The 17,500-nt window shown below is 33.4% G+C and overlaps 1 protein-coding gene across 3 annotated transcripts in view; it reads right to left on the bottom strand.

Moving 5' to 3' along the window:
* Positions 1 to 17,500, bottom strand: part of kcnj10b (potassium inwardly rectifying channel subfamily J member 10b) — a 41,203-nt gene that overhangs the window by 1,744 nt on the left and 21,959 nt on the right. For all 3 annotated transcript variants that reach the window (XM_077222167.1, XM_077222168.1, XM_077222169.1), the window contains exon 6: positions 1 to 1,247. This exon is cut by the window's left edge and continues 1,744 nt beyond it. In XM_077222167.1, coding sequence (XP_077078282.1) covers positions 883 to 1,247 — 365 coding nt within the window. In that variant the 3' untranslated portion in view covers positions 1 to 882. The remainder of the gene's footprint in view (positions 1,248 to 17,500) is intronic.

The following is a 17,500-nucleotide window of genomic DNA, read 5'->3' as shown; positions in this document are numbered from 1 at the left end:
CAGAATTGCGTGATATAAAGTCGCGATTGTGTTATAAAGTCAGAATTGCATGATATAAAGTCAGAATTGTGTGTTATAAAGTCAGAATTGCGTGATATAAACATGCAATTCTAAAGAAAAAATTCAGAATTGGGAGATAAAAAAATGCAATTACCTTTTTTATTCTGTGGCGGAAACAATCTTCCATAATAATGTGTACGTGAATGTCTGTAACATTTTTATAAACATTTCACCTTTTTAATAACTAGTTTATTTTCTTTGTGGTGTGACAGTCTATCAAATTTAAAAAGCACATTATGCTATATTTCAACTTTCCAAATGTAAACTAGCAATACACAAAGTTATAAATGTTCCTATTCAGCCTATGCTGCGTTAATAATTGTGCATCTTATTGGGTTGATGCTGATCATGCAATATTAATAACTTGGTAACACTTTTACAATAAGGTTTTTAACATTAGTTAACTACCTTTGTTAACATGCACTAAGAATAAACAATACTTCTACAGCATTTATTAATCTTAGTTAATATTAATTTCAACATTTACTAATACATTATTAAAATCAAAGGTTGTATTTGTTAACATTAATTAATGCACTGTGAACTAACAATAAACAGCTGTATTTTTATTAACTAACATTAACAAATATTAATAAATACTGTAACAAATGTATTGCACATTGTTTGTTCATGTCAGTTAATACAATAACTAATGACCCTTATTGTAAAGTGTTACCAATAACTTCAATTAATTGATTTTAAGGACATTGGTGTTATGCTACGCAATTTATGCCCGTATGCAAAAATCCTGGTTCAAACGCGCCGCTGAAGATTATCAACATATCAAATCATTCTATATTTATAGGAGATAGATTATGTATTTCATACGTTACTAATGCGAACACTCTGTCTCTCATCGGTTCCCTCTCGGTAGCTTTGCTCCAGGCGCATTTTCTCCGGGTCCGTTTCACGGGTGCCACTGGGCGGGGTCTGTTTGGAAATGGGCGGGGTTTGTTTAAAAAGGGGCGGGGACTTAGTTTTCACCACTTTGTCGAAGTATGCGAGATCCGCTACGTATTTTCCCATTGACGAGAGCGACACGATGGGCGGGAACTCGTATCCCCACAGGATCTCCTCGGGCAGGTATGATGTCCGCACCTGACAGGTGGCCGATGTTGGTTCTACTGTGGAGATCATCATAACCAGCAGCTCAAAATCTGCCGGATCGGGTTCTGTCCATCCTCCACCTGATGAGAGGAAGAAACGCGTCTCTGGGTCAGAATGATTCAGAATTTCATTTTTTTCAGTATTCGGTTTTAAAAGAGTAGTTCACCCTCAAGTCATCCTAGGTGTATATGACTCTCTTCTTTCAGACGAACACAATCGGAGTTATAATCTATTATTACATGGCTTGGTTGAATTCTAATGTAGAATGCAGTCTGTTATTTCTTGATAACACACCGCTGCTAAGTATAAAACCGTTGCCATGAAAAACAGCTTTGCCATGGATTCTAACAGTAGAGATGGAACAGACTATTTTCTTTAGCGAAAGCAATGCAATCGTTTTTAAATCAATAAACTCCTTTTTAAATCAATATTATGTGTCAAATTATTGATTTATTTGGTAGATAGTCATGTAATAAGCTGCTTCGCGGCGGGGTCCTAATCAGCCTGTCGGGGTTGTGTTTGCTATAACAAGCGCCTCGCTCTACATTATCCCTTACTTAATAAACACCCTGACGCTTCTGAGCTGTATAATGGCAGTGAAGTGCAACCAATAGTTTGAAGCTCAATAAAGTGCATCTATCATCATAAAAGTGTATATATCCATCATAAAAGTGCATCTATTCATCATAAAAGTGTATATATCCATCATAAAAGTGCATCTATCCATCATAAAAGTGCATCTATTCATCATAAAAGTGCATCCATCCATCATAAAAGTGTATATATCCATCATAAAAGTGCTTCTATCCATGATAAAAGTGCATCTATCCATCCTAAAAGTGCATTTATCCATCATAAAAGTGCATCTATCCATCATAAAAGTGTATATATCCATCATAAAAGTGCATCTATCCATCATAAAAGTGCATCTATTCATCATAAAAGTGCATCCATCCATCATAAAAGTGTATATATCCATCATAAAAGTGCTTCTATCCATGATAAAAGTGTATCTGTCCATCATAAAAGTGTATATATCCATCATAAAAGTGCATCTATCCATCATAAAAGTGCATCTATCCATCATAAAAGTGTATATATCCATCATAAAAGTGCATCTATCCATCATAAAAGTGCATCTATCCATCATAAGTGTATATATCCATCATAAAAGTGTATATATCCATCATAAAAGTGCATCTATCCATCATAAAAGTGTATCTGTCCATCATAAAAGTGTATATATCCATCATAAAAGTGCATCTATCCATCATAAAAGTGTATATATCCATCATAAAAGTGCATCTATCCATCATAAAAGTGGATCTATCCATCATAAAAGTGTATATATCCATCATAAAAGTGCTTCTATCCATGATAAAAGTGGATCTATCCATCATAAAAGTGCATCTATCCATCATAAAAGTGCATCTGTCCATCATAAAAGTGCATCTGTCCATCATAAAAGTGGATCTATCCATCATAAAAGTGTATATATCCATCATAAAAGTGCATCTATCCGTCATAAAAGTGCATTTATCCATCATAAAAGTGTATATATCCATCATAAAAGTGGATCTATCCATCATAAAAGTGTATATATCCATCATAAAAGTGCATCTATCCATCATAAAAGTGCATCTATCCATCATAAAAGTGGATCTATCCATCATAAAAGTGCTTCTGTCCATCATAAAAGTGCATCTGTCCATCATAAAAGTGGATCTATCCATCATAAAAGTGTATATATCCATCATAAAAGTGCATCTATCCATCATAAAAGTGCATCTATCCATCATAAAAGTGGATCTATCCATCATAAAAGTGTATATATCCATCATAAAAGTGGATCTATCCATCATAAAAGTGCATCTATCCATCATAAAAGTGTATATATCCATCATAAAAGTGCTTCTATCCATGATAAAAGTGCATCTGTCCATCATAAAAGAGCATCTGTCCATCATAAAAGTGGATCTATCCATCATAAAAGTGGATCTATCCATCATAAAAGTGGATCTATCCATCATAAAAGTGTATATATCCATCATAAAAGTGCTTCTATCCATCATAAAAGTGCATCTGTCCATCATAAAAGTGGATCTATCCATCATAAAAGTGCATCTATCCATCATAAAAGTGGATCTATCCATCATAAAAGTGTATATATCCATCATAAAAGTGGATCTATCCATCATAAAAGTGGATCTATCCATCATAAAAGTGTATATATCCATCATAAAAGTGGATCTATCCATCATAAAAGTGCATCTATCCATCATAAAAGTGGATCTATCCATCATAAAAGTGTATATATCCATCATAAAAGTGCATCTGTCCATCATAAAAGTGGATCTATCCATCATAAAAGTGTATATATCAATCATAAAAGTGCATCTATCCATCATAAAAGTGGATCTATCCATCATAAAAGTGCATCTGTCCATCATAAAAGTGCATCTGTCCATCATAAAAGTGGATCCATCCATCATAAAAGTGTATATATCCATCATAAAAGTGCATCTATCCATCATAAGTGCATCTATCCATCATAAAAGTGGATCTATCCATCATAAAAGTGCATCTGTCCATCATAAAAGTGGATCTATCCATCATAAAAGTGTATATATCCATCATAAAAGTGCATCTATCCATCATAAAAGTGCATCTATCCATCATAAAAGTGTATATATCCATCATAAAAGTGCATCTTTCCATCATAAAAGTGAATCTATCCATCATAAAAGTGAATCTATCCATCATAAAAGTGGATCTATCCATCATAAAAGTGCATCTATCCATCATAAAAGTGCATCTATCCATCATAAAAGTGCATCTATCCATCATAAAAGTGTATATATCCATCATAAAACTGCATCTATCATCATAAAAGTGGATCTATCCATCATAAAAGTGCATCTATCCATCATAAAAGTGCATCTATCCATCATAAAAGTGGATCTATCCATCATAAAAGTGTATACATCCATCATAAAAGTGCATCTATCCATCATAAAAGTGCATCTATCCATCATAAAAGTGGATCTATCCATCATAAAAGTGCATCTATCCATCATAAAAGTGCATCTATCCATCATAAAAGTGGATCTATCCATCATAAAAGTGGATCTATCCATCATAAAAGTGCATCTATCCATCATAAAAGTGGATCTATTCATCATAAAAGTGTATATATCCATCATAAAAGTGCATCTATCCATCATAAAAGTGCATCTATTCATCATAAAAGTGCATCCATCCATCATAAAAGTGTATATATCCATCATAAAAGTGCTTCTATCCATGATAAAAGTGCATCTATCCATCCTAAAAGTGCATTTATCCATCATAAAAGTGCATCTATCCATCATAAAAGTGTATATATCCATCATAAAAGTGTATATATCCATCATAAAAGTGTATATATCCATCATAAAAGTGCATCTATCCATCATAAAAGTGCATCTATCCATCATAAAAGTGTATATATCCATCATAAAAGTGCATCTATCCATCATAAAAGTGCATCTATCCATCATAAAAGTGCATCTATCCATCATAAGTGTATATATCCATCATAAAAGTGTATATATCCATCATAAAAGTGCATCTATCCATCATAAAAGTGTATCTGTCCATCATAAAAGTGTATATATCCATCATAAAAGTGCATCTATCCATCATAAAAGTGTATCTGTCCATCATAAAAGTGCATCTATCCATCATAAAAGTGCATCTATCCATCATAAAAGTGCATCTATCCATCATAAGTGTATATATCCATCATAAAAGTGTATATATCCATCATAAAAGTGCATCTATCCATCATAAAAGTGTATCTGTCCATCATAAAAGTGTATATATCCATCATAAAAGTGCATCTATCCATCATAAAAGTGTATATATCCATCATAAAAGTGCATCTATCCATCATAAAAGTGGATCTATCCATCATAAAAGTGTATATATCCATCATAAAAGTGCTTCTATCCATGATAAAAGTGGATCTATCCATCATAAAAGTGCATCTATCCATCATAAAAGTTCATCTGTCCATCATAAAAGTGCATCTGTCCATCATAAAAGTGGATCTATCCATCATAAAAGTGTATATATCCATCATAAAAGTGCATCTATCCATCATAAAAGTGCATTTATCCAGCATAAAAGTGTATATATCCATCATAAAAGTGGATCTATCCATCATAAAAGTGTATATATCCATCATAAAAGTGCATCTATCCATCATAAAAGTGCATCTATCCATCATAAAAGTGGATCTATCCATCATAAAAGTGCATCTGTCCATCATAAAAGTGCATCTGTCCATCATAAAAGTGGATCTATCCATCATAAAAGTGTATATATCCATCATAAAAGTGCATCTATCCATCATAAAAGTGCATCTATCCATCATAAAAGTGGATCTATCCATCATAAAAGTGTATATATCCATCATAAAAGTGCATCTATCCATCATAAAAGTGTATATATCCATCATAAAAGTGTATATATCCATCATAAAAGTGCTTCTATCCATGATAAAAGTGCATCTGTCCATCATAAAAGTGCATCTGTCCATCATAAAAGTGGATCTATCCATCATAAAAGTGGATCTATCCATCATAAAAGTGGATCTATCCATCATAAAAGTGTATATATCCATCATAAAAGTGCTTCTATCCATGATAAAAGTGGATCTATCCATCATAAAAGTGCATCTGTCCATCATAAAAGTGCATCTATCCATCATAAAAGTGGATCTATCCATCATAAAAGTGGATCTATCCATCATAAAAGTGGATCTATCCATCATAAAAGTGTATATATCCATCATAAAAGTGGATCTATCCATCATAAAAGTGGATCTATCCATCATAAAAGTGTATATATCCATCATAAAAGTGTATATATCCATCATAAAAGTGGATCTATCCATCATAAAAGTGGATCTATCCATCATAAAAGTGTATATATCCATCATAAAAGTGGATCTATCCATCATAAAAGTGCATCTATCCATCATAAAAGTGGATCTATCCATCATAAAAGTGTATATATCCATCATAAAAGTGCATCTGTCCATCATAAAAGTGGATCTATCCATCATAAAAGTGTATATATCAATCATAAAAGTGCATCTATCCATCATAAAAGTGGATCTATCCATCATAAAAGTGTATATATCCATCATAAAAGTGGATCTATCCATCATAAAAGTGTATATATCAATCATAAAAGTGCATCTGTCCATCATAAAAGTGCATCTGTCCATCATAAAAGTGGATCCATCCATCATAAAAGTGGATCTATCCATCATAAAAGTGCATCTGTCCATCATAAAAGTGGATCTATCCATCATAAAAGTGTATATATCCATCATAAAAGTGCATCTGTCCATCATAAAAGTGGATCTATCCATCATAAAAGTGTATATATCAATCATAAAAGTGCATCTATCCATCATAAAAGTGGATCTATCCATCATAAAAGTGCATCTATCCATCATAAAAGAGGATCTATCCATCATAAAAGTTTATATATCAATCATAAAAGTGCATCTGTCCATCATAAAAGTGGATCCATCCATCATAAAAGTGGATCTATCCATCATAAAAGTGCATCTATCCATCATAAAAGTGGATCTATCCATCATAAAAGTGCATCTATCCATCATAAAAGTGGATCTATCCATCATAAAAGTTTATATATCCATCATAAAAGTGCATCTGTCCATCATAAAAGTGGATCCATCCATCATAAAAGTGGATCTATCCATCATAAAAGTGCATCTGTCCATCATAAAAGTGGATCTATCCATCATAAAAGTGCATCTATCCATCATAAAAGTGTATATATCCATCATAAAAGTGTATATATCCATCATAAAAGTGTATATATCCATCATAAAAGTGCATCTATCCATCATAAAAGTGCATCTATCCATCATAAAAGTGTATATATCCATCATAAAAGTGCATCTATCCATCATAAAAGTGTATATATCCATCATAAAAGTGCATCTATCCATCATAAAAGTGCATCTGTCCATCATAAAAGTGCATCTGTCCATCATAAAAGTGGATCTATCCATCATAAAAGTGTATATATCCATCATAAAAGTGCATCTATCCATCATAAGTAGGGATGGGCATGATTAATCGACGATCGATTATTGATCATTAAGAATTTCGTCGATCACGTTAATTTGTTATCGATTATCATTAAACTAATGCTGCTGCGTTGCGTAGTGTGAGTGGAAAGTGAACGTGTTCCCCGGGCTGGTTGGTCAAGTTAGCGCGGAGGTACCTGTGCATCCCGGCAACGTCAGTCTCCTCAGAGCGGGTGTTTTCAGCGGCTGGACTGAAGCCTTGTTAACACTCGACGCGTCCGCTCGAGCGCGAAGGTGAGCGCGGCAAAAATGACGTCATTGCGGTATTCGGTGTTTCACAGGCGAGCGCGTCGAGTATAAACGCCTCGTCTGTTTGGGGAGGTGCGCGCGCAGTCTGTGGAGACTCGCGCTGCAGAGCCAGGCGAAAGTGTAAACGAGGCTTGACGGTCAGGTTGCGGTCGCGTCTGACCCCAGATCATGTCATCAACATGCTTATCTTTCTCAACAAAAATCAGTAGACTGGTGTAGAAGTTGTATGTGAGTTACTAGTTATTTTTTATGAGGCTTTGTTAAGTAGCCTAGCCGAATTGATTGTTACAGTAAGTAGGCTAATCTCTCTCACCCTCTTTCTCGACTCCGTTCTTGGATAGTTCTGAGGCACATTTTGACAAAACCTGTCAGATCTAAGTATTATTATGTTTTTGGTTAAGTTATTGTTTAACATGATTTTTTTTATTATTTATTGTTTTGGAACAAACGAAGGTCTCTGTTTAAGAACGCCAACTCGCAGCTGCAGGTTCCGTTGCTTTCGAGCACCGCAGCGCATATATATCTTCAAGTTTAGCCTAACCGAACGTCCAGTTTTACTGCCACAAGTTGATCATCTTGTAATAAAGACCTAATCGAGGAAAAACGCACTGTATTTTTGTATTTTCATTGCATTTTTAATTTATAAAAAGTATATAATATAAAAATAAATAATGAATTTGAATATAAAAATATGAATGATTAATCGATAGTCGATCGTTAATTCTCCCGACGATCGACTAAGAAAATTTAATCGAATGCCCATCCCTAATCATAAGTGCATCTATCCATCATAAAAGTGGATCTATCCATCATAAAAGTGAATCTGTCCATCATAAAAGTGGATCTATCCATCATAAAAGTGTATATATCCATCATAAAAGTGCATCTATCCATCATAAAAGTGCATCTATCCATCATAAAAGTGCATCTATCCATCATAAAAGTGCATCTATCCATCATAAAAGTGGATCTATCCATTTTAAAAGTGTATATATCCATCATAAAAGTGCATCTATCCATCATAAAAGTGCATCTATCCATCATAAAAGTGGATCTATCCATCATAAAAGTGCTTCTATCCATCATAAAAGTGTATATATCCATCATAAAAGTGGATCTATCCATCATAAAAATGCATCTATCCATCATAAAAGTGTATATATCCATCATAAAAGTGCTTCTATCCATCATAAAAGTGCATCTATCCATCATAAAAGTGCATCTGTCCATCATAAAAGTGGATCTATCCATCATAAAAGTGTATATATCCATCATAAAAGTGCTTCTATCCATCATAAAAGTGCATCTATCCATCATAAAAGTGGATCTATCCATCATAAAAGTGTATATATCCATCATAAAAGTGCATCTATCCATCATAAAAGTGGATCTATCCATCATAAAAGTGTATATATCCATCATAAAAGGGCTTCTATCCATGATAAAATTGGATCTATCCATCATAAAAGTGTATATATCCATCATAAAAGTGCATCTATCCATCATAAAAGTGGATCTATCCATCATAAAAGTGTATATATCCATCATAAAAGTGCATCTATCCATCATAAAAGTGGATCTATCCATCATAAAAGTGTATATATCCATCATAAAAGTGCATCTATCCATCATAAAAGTGCATCTATCCATCATAAAAGTGGATCTATCCATCATAAAAGTGTATATATCCATCATAAAAGTGCATCTATCCATCATAAAAGTGGATCTATCCATCATAAAAGTGTATATATCCATCATAAAAGTGCATCTATCCATCATAAAAGTGCATCTATCCATCATAAAATTGTATATATCCATCATAAAAGTCCATCTATCCATCATAAAAGTGTATATATCCATCATAAAAGGGCTTCTATCCATGATAAAAGTGTATATATCCATCATAAAAGTGCATCTATCCATCATAAAAGTGCATTTATCCATCATAAAAGTGGATCTATCCATCATAAAAGTGTATATATCCATCATAAAAGTGCATCTATCCATCATAAAAGTGCATCTATCCATCATAAAAGTGGATCTATCCATCATAAAAGTGGATCTATCCATCATAAAAGTGTATATATCCATCATAAAACTGCATCTATCATCATAAAAGTGGATCTATCCATCATAAAAGTGTATAATCCATCATAAAAGTGCATCTATCCATCATAAAAGTGCATCTATCCATCATAAAAGTGGATCTATCCATCATAAAAGTGCATCTATCCATCATAAAAGTGTATATATCCATCATAAAAGTGCATCTATCCATCATAAAAGTGCATCTATCCATCATAAAAGTGTATATATCCATCATAAAAGGGCTTCTATCCATGATAAAATTGGATCTATCCATCATAAAAGTGTATATATCCATCATAAAAGTGCATCTATCCATCATAAAAGTGGATCTATCCATCATAAAAGTGTATATATCCATCATAAAAGTGCATCTATCCATCATAAAAGTGGATCTATCCATCATAAAAGTGTATATATCCATCATAAAAGTGCATCTATCCATCATAAAAGTGCATCTATCCATCATAAAAGTGGATCTATCCATCATAAAAGTGTATATATCCATCATAAAAGTGCATCTATCCATCATAAAAGTGGATCTATCCATCATAAAAGTGTATATATCCATCATAAAAGTGCATCTATCCATCATAAAAGTGCATCTATCCATCATAAAATTGTATATATCCATCATAAAAGTGCATCTATCCATCATAAAAGTGTATATATCCATCATAAAAGGGCTTCTATCCATGATAAAAGTGTATATATCCATCATAAAAGTGCATCTATCCATCATAAAAGTGCATTTATCCATCATAAAAGTGGATCTATCCATCATAAAAGTGGATCTATCCATCATAAAAGTGTATATATCCATCATAAAACTGCATCTATCATCATAAAAGTGGATCTATCCATCATAAAAGTGTATAATCCATCATAAAAGTGCATCTATCCATCATAAAAGTGCATCTATCCATCATAAAAGTGGATCTATCCATCATAAAAGTGCATCTATCCATCATAAAAGTGTATATATCCATCATAAAAGTGCATCTATCCATCATAAAAGTGCATCTATCCATCATAAAAGTGCATCTATCCATCATAAAAGTGCATCTATCATCATAAAAGTGGATCTATCCATCATAAAAGTGTATATATCCATCATAAAAGTGGATCTATCCATCATAAAAGTGCATCTATCCATCATAAAAGTGCATCTATCCATCATAAAAGTGCATCTTTCCATCATAAAAGTGGATCTATCCATCATAAAAGTGTATATATCCATCATAAAACTGCATCTATCATCATAAAAGTGCATCTATCCATCATAAAAGTGTATATATCCATCATAAAAGGGCTTCTATCCATGATAAAAGTGGATCTATCCATCATAAAAGTGCATCTATCTATCATAAAAGTGCATCTATCCATGATGAAAGTGCATCTATCCATCATAAAAGTGCATTTATCCATCTTAAAAGTGCATCTATCCATCATAAAAGTGCATCTATCCATCATAAAAGTGTATATATCCATCTTAAAAGTGCATTTATCCATCTTAAAAGTGCATCTATCCATCATAAAAGTGCATCTATCCATCATAAAAGTGTATATATCCATCATAAAAGTGCATCTATCCATCATAAAAGTGCTTCTATCCATCAGAAAAGTGCTTCTATCCATCGTAAAAGTGCATCTATCATCATAAAAGTGCATCTATCCATCATAAAAGTGCATCTATCTATCATAAAAGTGCATCTGTCCATGATGAAAGTGCATCTATCCATCATAAAAGTGCATTTATCCATCTTAAAAGTGCATCTATCTATCATAAAAGTGCATCTGTCCATGATGAAAGTGCATCTATCCATCATAAAAGTGCATCTATCCATCATAAAAGTGCATCTATCCATCATAAAAGTTCATCTGTCCATCATAAAAGTGCATCTATCCATCATGAAAGTGCATCTATCCATCATAAAAGTGCATCTATCTATCATAAAAGTGCATCTATCCATCATGAAAGTGCATCTATCCATCATAAAAGTGCATTTATCCATCTTAAAAGTGCATCTATCCATCATAAAAGTGCATTTATCCATCTTAAAAGTGCATTTATCCATCTTAAAAGTGCATCTATCCATCATAAAAGTGCATCTATCTATCATAAAAGTGCATCTATCCATCATGAAAGTGCATCTATCCATCATAAAAGTGCATTTATCCATCTTAAAAGTGCATCTGTCCATGATGAAAGTGCATCTATCCATCATAAAAGTGCATTTATCCATCTTAAAAGTGCATCTATCCATCATAAAAGTGCATCTATCCATCATAAAAGTGCATTTATCCATCATTAAAGTGCATCTATCCATCAAAAGTAGTGGTCGACCGATATATCGCCACGGCCGATATATCGGCCGATATTTGGCTTTTTTAAAATATCGGCATCGGCCGATAAGTTTTTCTGATTGGCCGATGTGTTGGAAGCGGGACTTTTATTTTGACGGGCGGCGCTGAGAACACCAGCACCTGAGAAGAGAACACCAGCACCAGAAGAGAACACAGCGCTCACTCACATTCTCCGTCTTCATTATGATCTCTGTCAGTCAGATCTAATACTTTTTCTTAGACAGAACCGGTGGCTACAGAACTGGTCAAAGAAAGTAAATGGTATGCGAAAAAGTAATACGTTTGCTTTTATATTATTTGTAACCGAAAAGGCAAACAATCAGCTTAAAATACTTTCTCATTTACCGTCAACATTCAGCAAATGCGCATCTACATAATTTAAACAAATCTCTGAATATCTAATAAACATTTAATTTCACAAACCTTGCAGATTTAATCGAATCCAGCTGTGATATCTTGTGAAGTGTGCGTTTGTAGCCTGCATAAACGTGTTCCTGCGAGTGACGGTCCGTGCGCAGTGAGTGAATGCGAACAGAAGATCAGCTTCACAGGAGACTCGATCGAAACACTTTAAATCCTTCATTTTAAAATATGCTGTGCTATATCCAGTGGCCCACTGTGTCATATTCATGTCGTTTTCACTGTGTGCTGTATGTAAAATTAACGTTACCTTGTCAAAAGTCAAAGTAAAAAAAAAGTCTTTATTTGAAAAAATAAGATTATCAGTGATTACTGATTAATTACCAGATTACTGAGTGCCCTGTTACAGTGTTTACTTCCTTTTTATTCACATATTTAATATATTTTTAAACAATTACTTTATTTGTGAAAAATTCTGTAATAGGATTGCAGATTCAAGAAGTTGCCATCTAAAGTATAGGGCCTAAGCATGTTTATTTTAAAGATTTTTAAATATGTATTAAATTTATCAAATTTATTAAATATTGATTTATATAAATATAAAGTGTGTGTGTGTGTGTGTGTGTGTGTGTGTGTGTGTGTGTGTGTGTGTGTATATATATATATATAAATATCGGCTTTATATCGGCCATCGGCCGCCCTGCTCTCTAAGATATCGGCATCGGCATCGGCCATCAAAAAACCCATATCGGTCGACCACTAATCAAAAGTGCATCTATCCATAATAAAAGTGCATCTATCCATCATAAACGTGCATCTATCCATCATAAAATTGCATCTATCCATAAAAAGTGTATATATCCATCATAAAAGTGCATTTATCCATCAAAAGTGCATCTATCCATCATAAAAGTATATCTATCCATCATAAAAGTGCATCTATCCATCATAAAAGTATATCGATCCATCATAAAAGTATATCTATCCATCATAAAAGTGCATCTATCCATCATAAAAGTATATCTATCCATCATAAAAGTGCATCTATCCATCATAAAATTGCATCTATCCATCAAAAGTGCATCTATCCATCATAAAAGTGCATCTATCCATCATAAAATTGCATCTATCCATCAAAAGTGCATCTATCATCACAAAAGTGCATCTATCCATCATAAAATTGCATCTATCCATCACAAAAGTGCATCTATCCATCATAAAAGTGCATCTATCCATCATAAAAGTGCGTCTATCCATCAAAAGTGCATCTATCCATCACAAAAGTGCATCTATCCATCATAAAATTGCATCTATCCATCATAAAAGTGCATCTATCCATCATAAAAATGCATCTGTCCATCATAAAAGTGCATCTATCCATCATAAAAGTGCATCTATCCATCATAAAAGTGTATCTATCCATCATAAAATTGCATCTATCCATCATAAAATTGCATCTATCCATCATAAAAGTGCATCTATCCATCATAAAAATGCATCTGTCCATCATAAAAGTGCATCTATCCATCATAAAAGTGCATCTGTCCATCATAAAAATGCATCTGTCCATCATAAAAGTGCATCTATCATCATAAAAGTGCATCTATCCATCATAAAAGTGCATCTATCATACAAGTGCATCTATCATCATAAAAGTGCATCTATTCATCATAAAAGTGCATCTGTCCATCATAAAAGTGCATCTATCCATCATAAAAGTGCATCTATCATAAAAGTGCATCTATCCATCATAAAAGTGCATCTATCATACAAGTGCATCTATCCATCATAAAAGTGCATCTGTCCATCATAAAAGTGCATCTATCATACAAGTGCATCTATCCATCATAAAAGTGCATCTATCATAAAAGTGCATCTATCCATCATAAAAGTGCATCTATCCATCATAAAAGTGCATCTATCATAAAAGTGCATCTATCCATCATAAGTGTATATATCCATCATAAAAGTGCATCTATCCATCATAAAAGTGCATCTATCATAAAAGTGCATCTATCCATCATAAAAGTGCATCTATCATACAAGTGCATCTATCCATCATAAAAGTGCATCCATCATAAAAGTGCATCTATCATACAAGTGCATCTATCCATCATAAAAGTGCATCTATCCATCATAAAAGTGCATCTATCCATCATAAAAGTGCATCTATCATACAAGTGCATCTATCCATCATAAAAGTGCATCTATCCATCATAAAAGTGCATCCATCCATCATAAAAGTGCATCCATCCATCATAAGTGTATATATCCATCATAAAAGTGCATCCATCCATCATAAGTGTATATATCCATCATAAAAGTGCATCTATCCATCATAAAAGTGCATCTGTCCATCATAAAAGTGCATCTATCCATCATAAAAGTGCATCTATCCATCATAAAAGTGCATCTGTCCATCATAAAAGTGCATCTATCCATCATAAAAGTGCATCTATCCATCATTGAAGTGCATCTATCCATCATAAAAGTGCATCTATCCATCATAAAAGTGCATCTATCCATCATTGAAGTGCATCTATCATACAAGTGCATCTATCCATCATAAAAGTGCATCTATTCATCATAAAAGTGCATCTATCTATCATAAAAGTGCATCTGTCCATCATAAAAGTGCATCTATCCATCATAAAAGTGCATCTATCCATCATAAAAGTGCATCTGTCCATCATAAAAGTGCATCTATCCATCAAAAAAGTGCATCTGTCCATCATAAAAGTGCATCTGTCCATCATAAAAGTGCATCTATCTATCATACAAGTGCATCTATCCATCATAAAAGTGCATCTATCCATCATAAAAGTGCATCTATTCATCATAAAAGTGCATCTATCCATCATAAAAGTGCATCTGTCCATCATAAAAGTGCATCTGTCCATCATAAAAGTGCATCTATCCATCATAAAAGTGCATCTGTCCATCATAAAAGTGCATCTATCCATCATAAAAGTGCATCTGTCCATCATAAAAGTGCATCTATCATACAAGTGCATCTATCCATCATAAAAGTGCATCTATCCATCATTAAAGTGCATCTATCCATCATAAAAGTGCATCTGTCCATCATAAAAGTGCATCTATCCATCATAAAAGTGCATCTATCCATCATAAAAGTGCATCTGTCCATCATAAAAGTGCATCTATCCATCATAAAAGTGCATCTATCATACAAGTGCATCTATCCATCATAAAAGTGCATCTATCCATCATTAAAGTGCATCTGTCCATCATAAAAGTGCATCTATCCATCATAAAAGTGCATCTATCCATGATAAAAGTGCATCTGTCCATCATAAAAGTGCATCTATCCATCATAAAAGTGCATCTATCCATCATAAAAGTGCATCTATCATACAAGTGCATCTATCCATCATAAAAGTGCATCTGTCCATCATAAAAGTGCATCTATTCATCATAAAAGTGCATCCATCCATCATAAAAGTGCATCCATCCATCATAAAAGTGCACATATCCATCAAAAAAGTGCATCTATCCATCATAAAAGTGCATCTATCCATCATAAAAGTGCATCTATTCATCATAAAAGTGCATCTATCCATCATAAAAGTGCATCCATCCACCATAAAAGTGCATCCATCCATCATAAAAGTGCATCTATCCATCATAAAAGTGCATCTATCCACCATAAAAGTGCATCCATCCATCATAAAAGTGCATCTATCCACCATAAAAGTGCATCTATCATCATAAAAGTGCTTCTATCCATCATAAAAGTGGATCCATCCATCAAAAAAGTGCATCTATCCACCATAAAAGTGCATCTATTCATCATAAAAGTGCATCTATTCATCATAAAAGTGCATCCATCCATCATAAAAGCGCATCCATCCATCATAAAAGTGCATCTATCCATCATAAAAGTGCATCTATCCATCATAAAAGTGGATCCATCCATCAAAAAAGTGCATCTATCCATCATAAAAGTGCATCTATTCATCATAAAAGTGCATCTATCCATCATAAAAATGCATCCATTCATCATAAAAGTGCATCTATCCATCATAAAAGTCCTCCATCCATCATAAAAGTGCATCCATCCATCATAAAAGTGCATCTATCTATCATAAAAGTGCATCTATCTATCATAAAAGTGCATCTATCTATCATAAAAGTCCTCCTCAGGCTCCGAGGGGTTAATAAAGGCCTTCTAAAGCAAATCGATGAGTTTGTGTAAAAAAAAAATCATATTTAAAACTTTATAAAGAAGGCCTTTATTAACCCCCCGGAGCAGTGTGGAGCACTTTTATGATGGATACATGCACTTTTATGCACTTCAAAACAGAAAAAGCCATTCACTGTCATTATAAAGCTTGGAAAAGCCAGGACATTTTTTATATAAAACCAATTATATTGGTCTGAAAGAAGAAAGTCATGTACACCTAGGATGACTGGAGGGTGAGTAAATCATGGGCTAATTTTCATTTTAAAGTGAACTACTCCTTTTTGGATGCTTAAGTTTTTAAGCATCCATACTTTGGGATCATTTAGGCATGATGTAATGGAATTGGCTGAGCAGAAAGATAGATGTGTGTATCTTTAGCATAACTGGAAATTAAAACCATGACACCAGATGATCTGAGAAAAAGGAAGCATGTAGATAAAAAATAGAAGTGGACCCAGAACAGAACCTTGGGGTACTCCATGGGAAACTTGTGTTTATTAATGCTAATGAATTAGATTAGGCTACTTGAATAAAAGTAGTCATGTGTATGTTAGCAAATGAAGTGTGCTACAAGTTTACCTGCCAAAAAAAGTGTTGTGTAGAATAATACACTTTACCTTTTAAAACATGCACACATTCACTCTTATTTGTGTCTAATATATGTTGAAAACGCAAAACCTTTCTTGCCTCGTCGTCACAATCCATAATTATGATGAATCACAGAAATCATGTAAATGATAGAATATTTCAATTCAAAATGGTAGTTTGCATTACTGTTGGTTGTAAAACAGATGTAAAAAAAAAAAAAAAATTCAAACGTTTAGCTTGCATCTTTCCATGTCCCTTTCATGGTTATAGCCCCGCCGAGGGTTTCTGAAGTTTCTGTGCATATGTGA

This window comes from Siphateles boraxobius, unplaced genomic scaffold, assembly GCF_051911475.1.
Source record: "Siphateles boraxobius isolate OS27281-9 unplaced genomic scaffold, OSU_SipBor_1 86, whole genome shotgun sequence".
NCBI lineage: Eukaryota > Metazoa > Chordata > Actinopteri > Cypriniformes > Leuciscidae > Siphateles > Siphateles boraxobius.
Note: the sequence above shows the minus strand (reverse complement) of the source record. Positions and strands in the feature narration are given on the sequence as shown.